Source organism: Nyctereutes procyonoides, unplaced genomic scaffold (genome assembly GCF_905146905.1).
Source record: "Nyctereutes procyonoides isolate TBG_1078 unplaced genomic scaffold, NYPRO_anot_genome, whole genome shotgun sequence".
Classification (NCBI taxonomy): Eukaryota; Metazoa; Chordata; class Mammalia; order Carnivora; family Canidae; genus Nyctereutes; species Nyctereutes procyonoides.
In genome coordinates, this window is record NW_026575043.1 from 37133701 (window position 1) to 37152353 (window position 18653).

At 40.0% G+C, this 18653-nt stretch overlaps 1 protein-coding gene across 5 annotated transcripts in view; it reads right to left on the reverse strand.

The window, feature by feature from the left end:
- The window catches only part of SPECC1L (sperm antigen with calponin homology and coiled-coil domains 1 like), a 132443-nt gene that overhangs the window by 95561 nt on the left and 18229 nt on the right, over positions 1-18653 (reverse strand). For 2 of the 5 annotated variants that reach the window (XM_055322682.1, XM_055322684.1), the window contains one exon: positions 4445-4634. In XM_055322682.1, the coding sequence (XP_055178657.1) occupies positions 4445-4597 (153 nt within the window). In that variant the 5' untranslated portion in view covers positions 4598-4634. Of the gene's footprint in view, positions 1-4444; positions 4635-6518; positions 6675-13602; positions 13734-17954; positions 18113-18653 lie in introns of those variants that run through there. The other 3 variants (XM_055322683.1, XM_055322685.1, XM_055322681.1) reach the window with 3 other exon arrangements.

Here is an 18653-nt window from a genome sequence, read left to right on the forward strand (position 1 = left end):
AAGAAAAGAAAAGAAAAGAAAAGAAAAGAAAAGAAAAGAAAAGACCTTAGGAAAAAAAAAAAAGAAAGAAAGAGCATGCAACTCTTGATCCCAGTTGGGGTCATGAGTTTGACCCCAGGCTGGGTGCAGAGGTTACTAAAAATAAATAAATACCCTTTAAAAAAGTTAGAAACAAAACAACAACAACAAAAAAAACAACTCTATACTCTCCAACTTCTCTTTACATGAAGCTATTTGCAGGCTGGTATCTTTCCCTATTTCAATGTTTATTACACAATTCTGCAAATACATATGCACTTCCACACACAAATATTCCTCATCAACAACAGTCCAAAAAATGAAATTGATGAAGGGAAGAGATTTTTAGCCTACTTTTCAATAACAGATGCAAAATGCAAATCATTTGGTAAAAACCTTCTAGCTAGAGGAGCACCTGGCTGGTTCAGCTAGTAGAGCATCCAACTCTTGATCTCAGGTTTGTGACTTCAAGCCCCATGCTGGGTATAGAGATTACTTAATAAAAAAATAAAATAAAATTTTAAAGAATTTTAAGAGAATGTTTAGGCGCACCTGGGTGGCTCAGTTAGTTAAGCATCTGCCTTCGGCTAAGGTCATGATCACAGAGTCCTAGAATTGAGCCCTGCATCAGGTTCTCTGCTCAGTGGGGAGCCTGCTTCTCTCTCTCGCTCTGCCTGCTGCTCACGCTGTTTGTGCACTCTCTCTCTCTCTCTCTCTCAAATAAATAAATAAAATCTTTTTTAAAAAAAGAATGTAGGGCAGCTCGGGTGGCTCAATGGTTTAGCGCCATCTTCAGCCCAGGGCATGATCCTGGAGACCTGGGATCGAGTCCCACATCGGGCTCCCTGCATGGAGCCTGCTTCTCCTTCTGCCTGTGTCTCTGCCTCTCTCTCTTTTTTGTGCCTCTCATGAATAAATAAAAATCTTAAAAAATAAAAATAAAAAAAGAATGTAAAAAAATCCCTTCTAGATATAAATGATGAAATAATACAACCAACATATACATGCTTCTAAGTTTCATAAAGCCCAAGTTTCATGTCTGCACCATCAACTCAAAATTTAAGGTTAGTTTTTAGATTTTGTTTTTCAAGTTTCAGAGATGGATTGTTCAATCATATAGTTTACTAATTTTCATACTGGAAAGGTATGCTCACAAATAATCATTGAGTTATGAATTATTTAGGTAGATTCTAACTGAAGTAACTGCTATTTACCAATTCTCATCTATTAACTTTTAGAAAAAAGTATTCTTGGGACAATGAAAAAGTGTATTACTTCTACAAGGATTAACTGGGAACACCTGAGCAGTGTGTGAAACCTGCAACGTGCAGGCATATATAAGACAATACCTATGCGGCAAATAATCCTCTCTGCTCACTGTGACAGATAACCATATGAAGGCCCCAAACCAGACATCACAGCTACTCAGAAGAATGGAAACTTTTCTTCAAAACTCACTGAACAGCAGTTGTGCTGTATTTTATATTTACAAAAGCTCCAAACAGCAGTGAGGTGCTCTTGTCAAAAAAGTCCTTTCTCCTACACATCAACTAGATCTAGCCTCAAATAATATTTGAAATGAGAGAGGTAAAGAAAGGTATATCCCCATGTCCTGCCACAGTAAGAAAATGTTGAATACTGTGCAGTGACAGAAACACACATGTGGCTGTCCACATGAGTGGGTGAGTATGTGTACATGGTGTCTACATGACTAAAAGCAAAAGGCTTCATTTATCTGGTTAATCATCAATGCTCCATCACAGTTACAGAAATTTAATTTGTGGAAAGTGTCCAAATGTTAGAGAAGCACAGTGAAATATGTAAACTTAGGAAAATAAAATAACACTTAAGGTTGTAGGTCTCCAAAACCTTTTGATCTTTTCAATTTTTCTGTTCATTTTCACTATTCTTCCCTTCTTTGTCTTCTTACTTCAATTTCTATTCAGTGACTTTTTCTTAAATAAAAGCAGTTGCATCAGTCTACATAGTGTTCCCAAATAATTTCACCTGTTCTGGGATCCCTGGGTGGCGCAGCGGTTTAGCACCTGCCTTTGGCCCAGGGCGTGATCCTCGAGACCCGGGATTGAATCCCACGTCGGGTTCCCAGTGCATGGAGCCTGCTTCTCCCTCTGCCTATGTCTCTGCCTCTCTCCCTCTCTCTGTGTAACTATCATAAATAAAAATAAAAATTAAAAAAAAATATATCACCTGTTCTAAGACCTTCCTCACTACACACACACACACACACACACACACACACACCCCTACTTAAATGAGCCAAAAAAAGAAAAGCCAAATCTGGACAGCTGGCATGTTCTGGCACACAGCAGGTGTACAGTTGTTTTGCTTTACAATGAAAAAGTACTCACTGTTAAAAACCAAACTACCATCAACTTCAGATGTAGGCCTCTGAAGATCTGACATGCCTGCTCAGGGCACACTTCATAGTAAACCTTCAAAGACCCTGACTGCCACTGATGAGGACACAACAGAAGGAAAGCAGTAGAACGCATCTAATGCCAGTGTTTCAACTTGTTCTTCCAGTCACATAAATAACAGTTCACCCAGTCACACAGGCACTCTGCTCTGAAGACACCCCCAGCAAGTGAGTAACCAGTTAGGTCAGAAAATGCCAGCTATCTTACACAAAAGAGTGGTAGCACTGTCATCAAGGAAGTAATTCAGGGGTGTTGATTCTGACTAATGGAAGTAGGGCAAAGGTCTATTCCTGGTACCATGCTCTGGGCCATAGGAGGACACCCAGCAGCTTATTAAAGCTGTAGCAAGGAAAAAATCTGGGGGTGCCTCCAAGCCTATGGAGTAAGTCTGGGTTTAGTTTTGGCAACCCTGGAACAGAATAAACAGGATTTCCACCTAGATCTTTCAACACATATAAGGAAGTCCCTCATCAGCTGTTCTATGAGGCGCTTCTTAAAATAATTAAGCCACAATCTATCAAAGCTCTGCCTGAACAAAAGGCTTTTGAATGGATCATGTTTCAAGCAGTGCTTTGTTTCTCCCTATCAGACTAGCACAAACCCTCTACAGGTTTTCTCCACAAAGTTTCTACTCAAAATACAAAATTCCCTGGAAAACAAGACTCTGCATCCCTATGCAATATATCCAATATCTGACCAGCAGAGAGATGGCCCTGAGTCATCTTGTCCCTTGGACAGTCCAAACCAACAGAGACACTGAGAGCACCCAAAGGAAAAGACTCTTTTCTTCAAAAATCAGTCCTGAGCTGGTAAAAGTTCCTAGAGATAATCAATAAAAATGCTACTACAAGGGAACCTGGGTGGCTCAGTTGGTGAAGCATCTACCTTCAGCTCATGTCATGAACCTGCCGCATTGAGCTTCCTGCTCCTCCAGGAACCTGCTTCTCCCTCCCCCTCTGCCTGCTACTCTCCCTGCTGGTGCTCTCTCTGTCAAATAAATATTTAAAAAAAAAAAAAAAAAAAAAGCCAGACGCCTGGGTGGTGGCTCAGCAGTTGAGTGTCTGCCTTAGGCTCAGGACATGATCCTCGGATACGGGATCAAGTCCCGCATCGGGCTCCCTGCATGGAGTCTGCTTCTCCTCTGCCTGTGTCTCTACTTCTCTCTCTCTGTGTCTCTAATGAATAAATAAATAAAATCTTAAAAGAAAAAATACTACTACCTGTCATTTACAAAGCACCTGCCATGTGCCAGACTGTGTGCTAACCACTTGACCACGAAGCACATACATACAAAGACTGGATCTGTCTGCTCCTGAAGCCCACAGTCACTATTCTGTACCAACAAGAACTAAACCAGCCTTAAAAGGAGTGTAAAGGAAACCAGTTATGCTCTAACTAAATTAATATCACCCAATTTTAATGGAATTAATACAGGATCAGTTGTCAGAAAAACAGTAAGTTTATGGTGTACAAGGCAGTGGAATGGGAATAAAAAAACCCTATCTAGGGGTTTCAGGAATGTTATTGTTGGTCGTCCTTTAAGACCTAGCACACATGATCTTTCATAAAACCTTCCCAGGCTAGAAAAACAATGTTTTCCTGAAACTCTTACGCTGCTCTCCTGGCTCTCCCAGGAAATCTGACTTTTTTACATGTATTTTGAATTATGCGCACAGGTGACAATCTCCACCCGTTATACCACAAGTCTGAAGACAGACTCTACCTCCAGCTCACACTAGCATAAGACCCTGCCACAAGGCAAGTGCTCAGTGATATATTTGTTTCATGAACAAGTCTACTATGTGGTTTCATTTATAAAGCCAGACCAAACACACCAAGCCTACCACATTGTTGAACTCTCTGAAGACTGTGTGTTCCCAGCACCAGCAGAGGGCGAACCCTGAATAATGTTTATTTAATAAATCAAACATATTAAGATTCACTCATCCTAAAATCCATCACATATTCAAACACCGTCACATTAATACCTTTGACAATGATGCTGTTGTTCCAGTTTTTATGACTTTGCCTCCTGTAGATGCTGAAGAGCTGTTTTCAGGTTTAGTTTTTTCTACTGTTTGCGTTTTGCTTATCCCAGACACTTTAGGCACTGAGCCAACACTCCTGCTTGCTTTCTTCATTCTGGGTTGCCTCTTCGTGATGCATTTACAAGCAAATCTGTGGAAAGAAATGTCATTATACTGAGAACACAAGTAGAAGAAAGTTCTTTAGAAATTTGTTTCTGAAAAATTTTACCATGCAATACATAAAAATGTCTGAAAACTAGATGTTGATACAGAAAATAAAAGGCTGAAAAGCTCTTAGACTTGTTAATCAGAATATACTCCACATTTAAGTCTTTCTCCTTGAACATTACTAGCTTGAAACTATTTTGTGCATTCTAGTTCAGTCATTAAAAGGAGTACCCCAGGGGCAACCTGGGTGGCTCAGTCAGTTAAGTATCCAACTCCGGATTTTGGCTGGGATCGAGGGGTCCTGAGATCGAGCCCCCATCCAACTCCACACTGAGCCTGAAGCCTGCTTAAGATTCATTCTCTCTCTCTCTCTCTCTCTCTCTCTGCCCCCCCCCTCCACTTGCAGGGGCTTGTATGTGTGTACATGTGCTCTCTAAAAAACAAAAACAAAACAAAATAAAAATTCTAGATCTCTAATGGAACTGGCTAAATACAATACAACATACATTATTTTTAGCATTTAATGAAGCACTAACCATCCTGGTATTTGAGAATTAGCCATTTTGCAGATATTTAAGGATGATCGTATTTTCCAAACTATCTGGTATAGTCCTAATTTCAAATATATGTTGTAATAGCCTCATACAAGCCAGGAGAACATCCCAGAAACTCCAACATTCAGGACCTAAATATATTTCCCAGCATATCTCTTTTATCAGGAGGCAGCATCAAAATTCCTTAGCAGAGGGGATCCATGGGTGGCTCAGCAGTTTACTGCCTGTCTTTGGCCCAGGGTGTGATCCTGGAGACCCGGGATCGAGTCCCCCGTCAGGCTCCCTGCATGGAGCCTGCCTGTGTCTCTGCCTCTCTTTCTCTCTGTCTCTCATGAATAAATAAATAAAGTCTTTTAAAAAAATCCTTATCAGAACATAAACTTCAATTTTTTGGGTTCAGAAAACAAGGCCATCTATATACCCATAAGGAATGTGACAAGTCTACCACCTAAGCAACTCGTGCTTGATTTCTTAGCTTAGAGGACTCAGAAGAACACTGGCAGCACACAAAACTGCACCCATATAAACCCTTAAATATATCTTTACTAACTATGCTAGAAAAACAATCCCTACAGTAATATCAGGTTTGGAAAGATGTCATGGGCCAGGTTGGCTTTCACAAAAATGAAACCCTATTTGAAGGTAAGAAAGTTTGTGTATGATGATTCTGAGAAACAACAATGAACACAAAAAGAGGCTGTTGTATTCTGTGAAGATTTCTACACACTAATAAAAATAAACTTACTGAATAACATTTTGGAAAAGAAAAGGCTCGTCCCAATACCCTTAATAGCCTTAATGAATACTTTATCTAGACTGAGCACGAACACTCCAGATTTATCTTGCCTTGACATAATACAAACTGTACCAACTGGTTTGGTGGCAAGAACAGTAAGACAGGGTGAAGGGGGGCTCTGCTCCACCCTCAACATGATAAGGCCTTTGAGCTAAAAGAACGCTGTGAACGCTGTTATTAACAGCAACCACAACACAGCAAAACCTCAGCAGCAAGTGTACGCTTTTCTCACCTACAGAATGAAGGAATGACACTGGATCTATCGCTAACTCAAAGTACTGTGGAAAAATCAAATTCCTCAGAACCTTTCCTTCAGTTTCTCACTCTTTTTATTTACCTGCTCTTTTCTAAGTCTCCTATCTTTTCGATAGCTCCCTGAGGTTTCTTTGTTCTCTTCTCCAAATTCCACGCCCACAATCCTTTCTACACAACTCAGACCCTCTACCATTCTCTGCCAACTCATCCAGCTCCTGCTAAATGAACTTTTCCTGGACAAGTACCATCTAATAAAACTTACTGCGGGATCCCTGGGTGGTGCAGCGGTTTGGTGCCTGCCTTTGGCCCAGGGCGCGATCCTGAAGACCCAGGATCGAATCCCACGTTGGGCTCCCGGTGCATGGAGCCTGCTTCTCCCTCTGCCTGTGTCTCTGCCTCTCTCTCTCTCTGTGTGTGACTATCATAAATAAATAAAAATTAAAAAAAAAAAAACTTACTGCAATAATGAAAATGCTCTATGTCTATCTGTGCTATCCAATACAGTAACCATTAGTCACTTGTGTCTACTGAGCACTGAAAATGTGGCTGGTGTGACTGAGGAACTGCATTTTCAATTTTATTTAACTGATTTAACTGATTTATTTAACTGATTTAAACTTAAAGGTACATGGTAACTACCACACTGAACAATGTAACAGACTGTCCCTTTCCTGCTGCTACCTCTTAAAACCTAATGAATTACCACTTTCTACCCAATAGGATGGCTATAATCAGAAAGATAGAGGGGTGCCTGATTGGCTCAGTCAGTGGAGAGTTCAACTCTTGATCTCAGGATTGTAAATTCAAGCCCCATGTTGGGCACAGAAATTACTTTAAAAATTTTTCTTTAATTTTAAAAGATGGTAACAAATGTTGGAAAGGATTTGTAGTAAATAAAACCCTCACATGCAGCTAGAAGGAATATAAAATGCTGCAGCCACTTTGGAAAACAGCCTAGCAGTTCCTCAAATGGTTAAACCATAGAGTTACCATATGATCCAGCAATTCTACTCCTGGATTTATAAACCCAAGAGAAATAAAAACATTTGTCCACACACAAACTTTTTTTTTTTAAATTTATTCATTTGAGAGAGAGACAGAGAGAACACAAGCAAGGGGAGAGGCAGAGGGAGAGGGAGAAGCAGACTCCCCCCGCTGAGCTGGGAGCTTGACATGGGGCTCGATTCCAGGACCTGGATATCACAACCTGAGCCAAAGGCAGATGCTCAACCATCTGAGCCATCCAGGTGCCCATCACACACAAACTTATATACAAACGTCCACAGACACATTATTTATAATAGCCACAAAATTGGAAACAACCCAAACAACATTTAAATTACTTTTTACTTATCAACATGTATTTGTTATTTACTGGATACATATTACTATCAACCGATTTGTGTTTATATGCCTTCTGCATACAAGATAACTTTTTGTTTCAGTTCCAAATGTCTACCAATTGATGAATGGATAAACAAAATGTGGTATATCCATCCAACAGAATATTATTTGGGCATAAAAAAGAAACGAACTACCAATACATAGTATAACCCTGAAAATATTAAACCGATTAAAAATAACAGACACAAGGAATCATGTAGTGCATGATTCCATTTATACATATTGCCCAGAATAGACAAATTCATAGAGACAAAATAGATTAGAGGTTGTCAGAGGCTAGGGTAGCAGGAATGGATACTGACTGCTGATGGATACAGAATTTCTTTTTTGGAATGAAACATTCTATAATTAGATTGTGGTAAAGGCTGTAAACTCTGAATATACTGAAAACCACTCAATTTTACACTTTAAAGTGGGTGAATTGTGAAGCACATGAACTGTATCTTAATAAAGTGGTTACAAAAACCAAAATAAAAACTACCTGGGGAGCCTAGCTGGCTCAGCTGGAAGAGCACGTGACTCCTGATGTTGGGGCTGAGTTCAAACCCCAAGTTGGGTGTACAGGTTAAAAATAAAATCTTAAAAAAAAAAAAAAAAACCTAAAGAACATCAGACAAGGACTTGTAGAAAGCAAATCCCAATATTATAAAATACCCAAAAAGATAAAGAGAAGAACTACAGTTTTACAAAGATCAGAGAGAAGACAAGCAGCACAGCCAAAAACTTTAAAAATGCTGAGATACACTGGTCCAAGAGACTGGCAGCTTGAGATCTTAGATCTCAAACCACTGGTTCTCACCCACATTGGAACCAAAGCTCCCTTTCTCTAACAAATATGTAAATACATCTTTGCTACTGAAGTGAAATCCAAAGCTAACCTATTTATTAAACACAAACAAGTACTTTCTAAAAATATCTACATAATTTGACATAAAAAATAAAAGTAATTTGTAAGTAAAACAAATGTGAATTTCAATATATGAATTTTCAAGCAAGACCATACGAGGAATAAGAGTCAGAAATCTATACCTCTAAGTTAAATCCTTGTGAATTTGACTACAAAGTCTTGACTTGGATACTTGATAGTACTCTAACTGAGATACCATGCCATCTATCATACATGCTATCAACCATGTGATTTTCTAAAAGGATGAATCACTAAAAGGATGGTTAATTTTTGACTGAGCCATGGAATGCAGACATTTGGTTAAATTATTCTGGGTATAAGGTCGTCTCTTTTAGTTTTAATAAGATCCGTAATTTTTATTTTACTTTTTTTTTTTAAGATTTTATTTATTTATTCATGAGAGACAGAGGGAGAGAGGCAGAGACACAAGCAGAGGGAGAAGTAGGCTCCATGCAGGGAGCCCGACGTGGGACTCGATCCCAGATCCCCAGGATCAGGTCCTGGGCTGAAGGCAGCGCTAAACCGCTGAGCCACCCAGGCTGCCCTTTACTTTTTGTTTTTGTTTGTGTGTATGTGTTGTGTAAGGATGTTTCTGAATGAGATTAACATTTGAATTCATAGAGATTCCTGACTCACTGAGTTGGGATGCTGGTCTTTTCCCGTCTTTGGACTCTACCTGAAAAACTGGCTCTTCTTGGGTCTCAAGTCTACCAACTTTCAGGCTTGGATTTACACTATCAACTCTCCTGATTCTCAGACCTTCAGACTCAGACTGGAACTTACTATTGGCTCTCCTAGGTCTCGAGCTTGCTGACTGCAGATCCTGATACTTCTCAGCTTCCATGATCATGTGAGTCAACTCCTTATAATAAATCTCTTTGTGTGTGTGTGTGTGTGTGTGTGTGTGTGTGTGTGTCTAGGTCCTACTGGTTCTGCTCCTCTGGACAACCCTGACTAATCCATTTGGTAAAGCTGAGAAGAAAACAATTTCTCCTCAATGCCTACAGTAACTGCATTCCTGGAAAATTCCATCTATACCAAAACTCCACTTAAAAAATGCCTTCTTTGTATAAAATGGAATTAAATTTCTAGGCTCAGTAATAAACAAATTTTTTTCTATCTACATAAATTATTCAGCAAGATATTCCAAAGTTGTAGCAGATCACAGGAAAGTTTGATTTTATGGAACCAACACTTCAATGAGTCTAAAATTCCATGCCCCTACCTACTACATTTCAAAAGCAACCACCAACCATTGAGTTCATGGAAAGTTTCCATGATTTTCTAAAATGAGCCCTATCTAAGGGCAAAGATCCTCAAAAACAGATTCTAATTCACCAGACCTTGGCCTCTACCTGGTTAAGAAGCAGGAATTGCTGGCCCTGCCTAGAAAGCCTTGAGTCCCCTGAGCACTGGAGCAATTACAGAGTGGAGGGAAAGGATGAGCACAGTTCACAGCACTTCAAGTACCTGAAAGTTGAAAAAAGGGGTGTGGTGTAAGTAACTACTATCCCTTCCGCAATCCTGCTCAGGGCTGTCATTAGCACCTGTCATTACCTCTAGTCCAGAGAAGTCAAGGTTTGAGAGGAATAAAAAGTAGCTCTCCTCACAATAATAGTATGGATCCTGTCTCCCTATACATACTAAGAATAATCTCAAGCTACAATAAATATAGGAAGTATGTCAGATGTATTCCTCAAATAATATTTCTTTAAAACATCAACACTGATGCACTGCCTCCAAAACAGGGAACGGCACCAAAGGCCTTGAGCCTCTCTCACAGGACAGACTGTGTCCCAGCTGTGCTGTATGTGGAAGAGTCCACTAAATCTTCTCAAGAGCCCATACAGGCACTGACAGAGGCTCAGAGAGTATAACTCACTCTCCCTGGGTTACCATTCTTCAGGGACAGTAGACTGAATCCAAATCCCACACCCTGCCTGCCTCTCCATACGGTCCCCAGTGCAACCATACACAAGAACTTCAGAAATGTGCAGTTTTCATCGCAACAAATATTTCACAAGATATGAACAAACTATAACACTAAAACTATACTGCTCAATCTGCCTTTCTAGATTTATCCACTTATCATTTGAGCCAGTGCTGATATACTTGACCAAATTTTTTCATTTTGAAGGTACTAATTGTCATGTTAATATAAAATCTATCTTTTTTAGAGCAGAAAATTTATCACCAGTTCTAAATATGTATTAAGTTTCAGTTGCAAAAATAAAATTCTTAGCTATAATCATATTAATTTATAGATACCTACTACTTTTTCAATTAAAATAATAATTTGTTAGGCCTGGGCAGAGACATAACTGCCCTCATTTTACAGAAATAATCCTGCACTTAGAAGGCAGCAATCTGGGTGGCTAGAACTCTCACCAGGATGTCCCTGTACTTGGGTTCCCCAGGACAGGATTTACAGCTCCAGGAGCCCTGCCTAAAGCTAATTACACATCCACAGCCACACAGGAAGCTTGAGTTTCCTTTACATCTATGAGGAAATCACATAATTAAAACCTACTGAAGAGGGCAGCCCGGGTGGCTCAGCGGTTTAGCGCGCCTTCAACCCCGGGCCTGATCCTGGAGACCTGGGATGGAGTTCCATGTCGGGCTCCCTACATGGAGCCGGCTTCCCCCTCTGCCTGTGTCTCTGCCTCTCTCTGTGTCTCTCATGAATAAATAAAATCTTAAAAACAACAACAACAACAACAAAAAAAAAAAGGGCCATCTCTTACCTGCCAGATATAGTAGACAAAATACTACTTAAAAGTCAAACCACAGGAGGGCCTGGCTGGCTCAATTGGTAGAGCATTCAACTCTTGGTCTCAGGGTTGTGAGTTCAAGCCCCATGTTGGGGCGTAGAGATTACTTGGAGAAAAAAAAAAAATCAAACCACAGACTCTTAAAAATGGTAAATATTTTGGAGGCCATTTATAGGAAATCTTGCATGCAACACCACTGACAAGAAATCTTTTAGTTACAAGCATCTACTGTTGGAGGAAACTGACCACTAAAAAGTTATGAAGCAAGTCATTATTTACTCAATGTTCACTGATTACTTACTTTGTACAATGGGAAATGCCAATTCTCTAGGATACTAGTCAGACAAGACATAGTCAGACAAGACATAAATAAATACGTGAATAAAGATAATTAAAACAAAACACCTATTTTCAAGGAGTTCATAGTTTAGTAGAAGAAACAAGATACATAAACAGTGAGAAGACCCCATCCCTCATAAATTCTACTGAAAAAACAAGATAAGTAGATAAACAAAGTACAATGGCCATAGAAAAAGAGCTAGTCCTTGGTTCCACCTCTAGGGAACCGGGTGAGAACCTCACAGAAGTGTGAGAAAGCATAAGCTCACCTGAAGGACTCTAAGAACGTGGGTCTGGCTAGAACACAGAAATGTCAAAAAAAAAAAAAAAAGTCAAATGTCCCTAGTGGGGAAGGGCCCAGCAGGCCAGTCAAGCCCTGGCCTTTGTCCAATACAGGATGGCAAACTACAGACTAAAGTCAGTGCAACCCTAACTTGGATTTGTAGTTCCTAAAGATGAACCTAGCACTGTTGTGGAGGATGGGCTGAAAGGACATAATATGGTGGTGGGGCTCAGGCATGAGAATGCCTCATTGGCATCTCCTTCCCTGTCACTTCTTTCCTCTGATTTGACTCCAAGTTCTCTTCACTCAAAAGTACCACTCTTGGGGCACCTGGGTGACCCAGTCGGTTAAACATTAGACTCTTGATTTCAGCTTAGGTCATGATCTCAGGGTGTGAGATGGAGCCCCTAGTTGGGTTCCGCTCAGTGCAGTCTGGTTGTCCCTCTCCCTCTGTTCCTCCTCCCGGCTCTCTCTCATAAATAAATAAAATCTTGAAAAAAAAAAAAAACTCACAGCCCACAGCTCTCCCAGCATCTGAAGACCACCACAGTGCTACTGTACACCTGCCTTTCTTCCACAATGGCCCCATGAATCTCCAGCCACACCTCCAGATTCAGCACCATTTGTCCATCAGCAATGGACAGGCTCAGGCCCTTGGAACTGGACACGGATATTACACAGATCTGGTCTGGCAAGCAGAGCTCAGTGTGACTATTCTCTTGATCTAGACACTGAGCTCCTCTTAAAGAAAAACTGCTTTTCTAGGAGCTACCAGAGGCACACTGAGTTCACAGTTACCTAATACTCACCTGTCTTTTTCAAACAGTCACTAACTGCTTTTTCTCTTTTTTCCCCTAACATTTTATTACAAAAATTTCCAAACGCACAGAAATACTGATGAAATTGTAAACACCTCACTGCTTTCCTTTTCATAGCTGTGTAATTTACATTCTGAAAAAATTTACATCTGTATCTGATCAAATTTTCATTTGGTCAGATTTAGCGCAAGGCTTCAGCATTTAGGATACCTTAAAATTCTGACTTTGACTTAAAACCCACAGTTCTCTCTCGAACAAGTGCCGTCTTCAACCTAAGTCACAGGTCCACCCAGGATCCCCATTTTCAATACAAGGACGTTGGATTCTAAGGAATCTCGAAGGTACCTTCTGACCCCAAAACCCTTCTAACTTAGCAAAATTCATGGAACTGATGACAATGTCACGTAGGTCAGAGCCATGACAAGACTCCCTCTGGGTCTCAGAAACAGTAGCAGAGTACTGAACTAATATCAGCAGAGCTAAGTTCAAGCTCTGACTTTGTCATATAAGCTGTGTGACTGCAGGCAGATCTCTTCGTCTCTGTATCTTTGCAACTCTGTTTCCTCTCTTCTAAGAAGGGTTGATAAAATCTAACTATGGAGTTCTTGGACAAAATAACATGTATAGACAAATTTAAAGGACAAAAATCCTGATACACTCATTCCAGGGGAATTCACTTCTCCAACACACAGAAGTCAGAAACACAGTGCAACAACCCAAGATCAGGGGTGGCACTTTATCTCAGTGATTCAGAAACCACCCACCTATGAAGAGCACACCGATCAAGTCTCAAAAATAATGCCAAAAGGACCTTGAAAATTTACCTTAACTGTCATGATACTGCATCATGAAGGATACACCTTGCATGGAGAATACTGACACTGTCTTGGGAACTGCCGGAGAGCTGAGACCCCTCCCTCAGCAAGAAGCACCTTCAGTCCTGGAAGCATGTGGGACAGGAATTTGATGGCAACTCCAGAGGCATCCTCTATCTCTTCCTCCTCTACAGTCACACCAGGATCTTGACACGGTCACTACTTTTTCCTTTGAACACCTCCTAATCACCTCTAATTAGAACCTCTCTTTCCTTCTGTTATACAAAATGTATTGCTATTTAAAACTACTTAAATGTTACTTAATTGATACTTTAAAAAATCTGTGCTCCTTTAAAACAACCAGGATCCCAGAGGCTGCTCTACTTTGCACTAACAAATCTGTATCCACAGGCAAGCTACCCAACCTCTCTGAAATCTCAGTTTCCTCATAGAGAAAATGGGCTGCTGATGCTACCTCCCTTATAAGGATGTTGAGAGTATTAAATGAAGTAATGAACCTAAACTGCTTAGCAGAGTGACAGCCCACGGTAAAGATGGGATAAATGTGAGCTATCATAATGTAGAGAAGAACACACTGCATGCCCTAAGTATGACTAATGCCTTATTAAAGTAAAAGTGGTGATTCAAAAGACACTTTGTAAGAGAAACCCTTTATAAGGAATGACTAAAGACTGTTTATACTCACTACTTAAATTATATACCATTGCACATAGATGTCAACAAACACTTGCCTCTGGTTTTCTCCCACTGAAAATTATATATCAGGAAATATTGAAAATATATGGTAGAGAGTTGACTAGAATGATAATCAAGAAACCTGAACTGTGGTCACAAGCCTGACAAGTTTGCATGACCTTGATAAGTCATGCTAAATTCTGTGAGCCTTGTTTATAAGGCAAGGAGAATGGATTAAGATCTTTCAGAAATCCAAAAATTCTTTTTTAATATTTTATTTATTTATTCATGAGAGACACAGATAGAGAGAGACAGGCAGAGGGAGAAGCAGGCTCCAGGCAGGGAGCCTGACATGGACTCAATCCCAGATCCCCAGGATCACACCCCGGGCCAAAGGCAGCGCTAAACCGCTGGGCCACCGGGGCTGCCCAGAAATCCAAAAATTCTATTCCATAATTTATACCATTCAGAACCAGGAATCAAAACTACTTTTAAAAAGGAAACTGCTGATTAGCTATGATTTTTTTATGCCTATGAATATCCCACTAAAAAATCCAAAAAGGGTTTCAACCCCAACTATCTAAATACATTTCTTTCTCTTATTTCACAAACTCCATATTTGAAATGGAGGGATCATATTAAAATTGTAAATTAAGTACAGACTTAAAACACTGAGGAAAAAGCATCACACAGTCAAGGGAAAACTGAAATTTAGGAAACTAGCCACACTGGAGTCAGTAACTACATGTTACTAAATGAATCAAAACCAAAAACCAATCTGAAAATACCACGTGGCCTACAAAAACCAAATAGAACGCCGAAAACAAATTCAATAAGAAACGTTTTAATTAGATAAGTCCTAATGCAACAGACTGATCCAACTCTGAATTCCTCAACACATACATGTTTCTAACCCTTCTTTCCTGAATTATGACACACACTGAAAAAAGTACATTTAAATGTACACATTTTATGGACCTCGAGCGAGACTCTTGAAAAAGTCAAGGCTTACTCAGAGAAAAAGTGTGAGTCCTGTCATGTCAAAAAACTGCACATGAGCAAGTGGGCGTGTATGCAAGATGCATGAAACAGAGAGAGGAAAGAAAGAAGCCTAGGTGAAATGTCTTTGGATATACAATTCTCTGCTTAGTCTGAATCCACATACAAAAGTCCATTACTGGCCAAAATACAATGCTTACTAAGCAGCTGACAATTATAATGCCTACTGACAATTTTCAAATGTTTATTTTTATTGTAACACAGTATCTTCTCATTTTTAACACCGATTTTTAAAAGTTTTTTTATTTATTTAAGTAATCTCTACACCCAACGTGGGCTTGAACTCATAACCCAGATCAAGAGTCACATGGTCTTCTGACTGAGCCAGCCAGGTGCCCTGACACCAATTTTATTTCATGCCTAAAATCAGAGTGTGATTATCAACTAATGTACATGTTTAATACGGTAGTTTGTCTTGTTATGATATTGTTTCCAGAAATCAATGACCCACATTACGATTTACTGAGGGAGAAAGGTGGCATTCAGACCCACCTTTCCTCTACTTCCACTTTCAACCCTGAGAAGGAAACAACTTTGCCCCAGTGTCCTCTCCTTAGCCTAGGGGTATACCACCCTTGAACACCCCTATGGTCACAGAAGAAGAGAAAAACAGTTTCCTCCCTGATTTCCCCTCACTTCCCCTCCCAGCTTTCTCCTTTCCATCTGGCCATGCTCTGCAGAGGGGGCATCGAAAGGACAAAAGCTACACTGACCAGCCATGCCCAAGTGAATACTGAAGTTAGCCATAAGGAGTTGACAGCAAGAAGGGCAAACAGCCCAAAAGGAAGGTCAAGGGCCAAGTCAGACTGCAGTGGAATGTGATAAAAAATTGAGGAGATGAAGGATAAAGACCTTTCCAAACTTTAGCTTCATTAAAGGGAGAGTCATGAGGCGGAAGAGATACTTTGTTGGTGTTGCTGGTGTTTAAATATAAGCAGCTGGGCAGCCCCAGTGGCGCAGCAGTTTAGCGCTGCCTGCAGCCCAGGGTGTGATCCTGGAGACCTGGGATCGAGTCCCACGTCGGGCTTCCTGCATGGAGCCTGCTTCTCCCTCTGCCTCTCTCTCTCTCTCTGAATAAATAAATAAATAAAAATCTTTAAAAAAATAATAAATATAAGCAGCTGCCTGGAGACCACCAGCCGGCCAACAAGAAAGGCCAGCACTAAAAAAAAAAAAAAAAGAAAAAAGAAAAAGAAAAAAAGAAAAAAGAAAAGAAAGGCCAGCACTGCACCAGCACACCTGATTCTCATCATCAGCCTACATGGCTGGAAAGGAGGAAGAAACTGGGGTCAGGGAGGTAAATAGCTTGCCCAAAGTCTGAGCTCTTTCCATTAAACCACAGCTGCTGATAGGATACTAAGGAGTTAATTATCAGCAACAAAAATTCAAAGGCACAACTCTACGTCCATTTGGTTTTGGCCAGAGAGAAGCCCACTAGTATTAACTTATGATTTCTATGACTCTACAAGATTCTACAAGGAAATCTTTAGAAACTAGAAGCTCCCTGGATTTTTTCAAACTTAAAACCATAAATCTTCTCCTTTTTATTGCTTGCCAGATTAAAAAAAAAAAAAAACTAATCTTTAAAAAAAAATTTTTTTTAAAGATTTTATTCATTTATTCATGAGAGACACAAAGAGAGAGAGAGAGGCAGAGACACAGGCAGAGGGAGGAGAAGTAGGCTCCACGCAAGGAGCCTGATGTGGGACTCGATCCCGGGACTCCAGGATCAGGCCCTGGGCCAAAGGCAGATGCCAAACCGCTGAGCCACCCAGGGACTCCCCCCCAAAAAATTTTTTTAAACTCCAGTTAGTTAACATACAGTGTAATATTAGTTTCAGGTATACAATATAGTGATTCAACTCTTCCATACATCACCCAGTGCCCATCACAAGTGCACTACTTATACTTCATCGCCATCACCTATTGAACACCCCCTCGCACACCCATAACCATCAGTTTGTCCTCTAGAGTTAAGCGTCTGTTCTTGGTTTGCCTCTCTCTTTTCAAAAAAAAAACTAATCTTATACCAAGACTTCTTCAGATCCATTTCTGGAGATTTCTCTTTTTTAATATAAACTGCTGAAAGGCCATTAAACTGACAATACTTAACATTCCAGACAAGTGAGAAGGCTGGAAACGGACAGCCTAAAAGAATTTCTGGCTACAGTACACAAATGATTTTTCCAGATATAGTCCAAAACAAATTGGCTCCCAAAGTTCAAATTCCCAGAATGCAAAAAATTTTGTCTCCTCTGGCCATTCCCTCCTAACCCAAGGTTTGCGAATATTTACAAAAAGAAAACGTTTATTCAGGACCCCTTCAAGCCATGGCTTTATGCTTGGAGTTCTGGCAGGCAGTTACACAACTGCACAATGTTATATTCATAAAATAAACCATCAGCCTTATTTTTAATTAAAAACATCAATTTGATATATTTTTACATTTATAACAAACTCTGATCCAAAACACAAAATGAAAGCTTTTCTTTGCATTTCACAAATTGTTCAAATGTAACAGTGTAAAAAATCCTTTAAAAAATAAGCTTAAGAAAAAATTTTTTTTTAAAAAATAAAAAATAAGCTTAAGGGGGTGGGGGGTGTACCTGGGTGGCTCAGTCAGTTAAGTGTCTGCTTTCAGTTCAGGTAGTGATTCTGGGGTCCTGGGATCCAGCCAACTCGGGCTCCCTGCTCAGCAGGGAATCTGCTTGTCCCTCTCCCTCTGTGCACCCCCTACTCGTGCTGTCAAATAAATAAATAAAATCTAAAAAAACAAAACAAAACAAAACTTAAGGGGATGCCCGGCTGACCCAGTCAGAACATGTAACTCTCAATCTCCAGGCTGTGAGTTCAAGCCCCACACTGGGTGGAGAGCTTACTTAAAAATAAATAAATAAATATTTGATTTAAACAAATAAATAATTAATTTTAAAAAGAAGCTTAAAATTTTAGATTTGAACCACTTCACTAGAACCACCAAAATGAAAGAGACAGACTAAGGGTCAGTGAGGGTGTAAACACCTGGAACTCTCACACATTGCTGTTAGAAGTATAAAACAGTAATGCTACTTTGGAAAACGTTTTGGCAGTTTCTCATAAATTTAAATACATACTTACCATATTACTCAGTAATTCCCGCCCCAGGTATTTATTGAAAAGAACAAAACATATATGCACACAAAGACATACACAAATGTTCACAGCAGCTCTTTAAAAATACATATAATACCTCCAAATCAGGGATGCCTGGGTGGCTCAGTGGTTAAGAGTCTGCCTTTGGCTCAGAGTGAGGTCCTGGAGTTCCA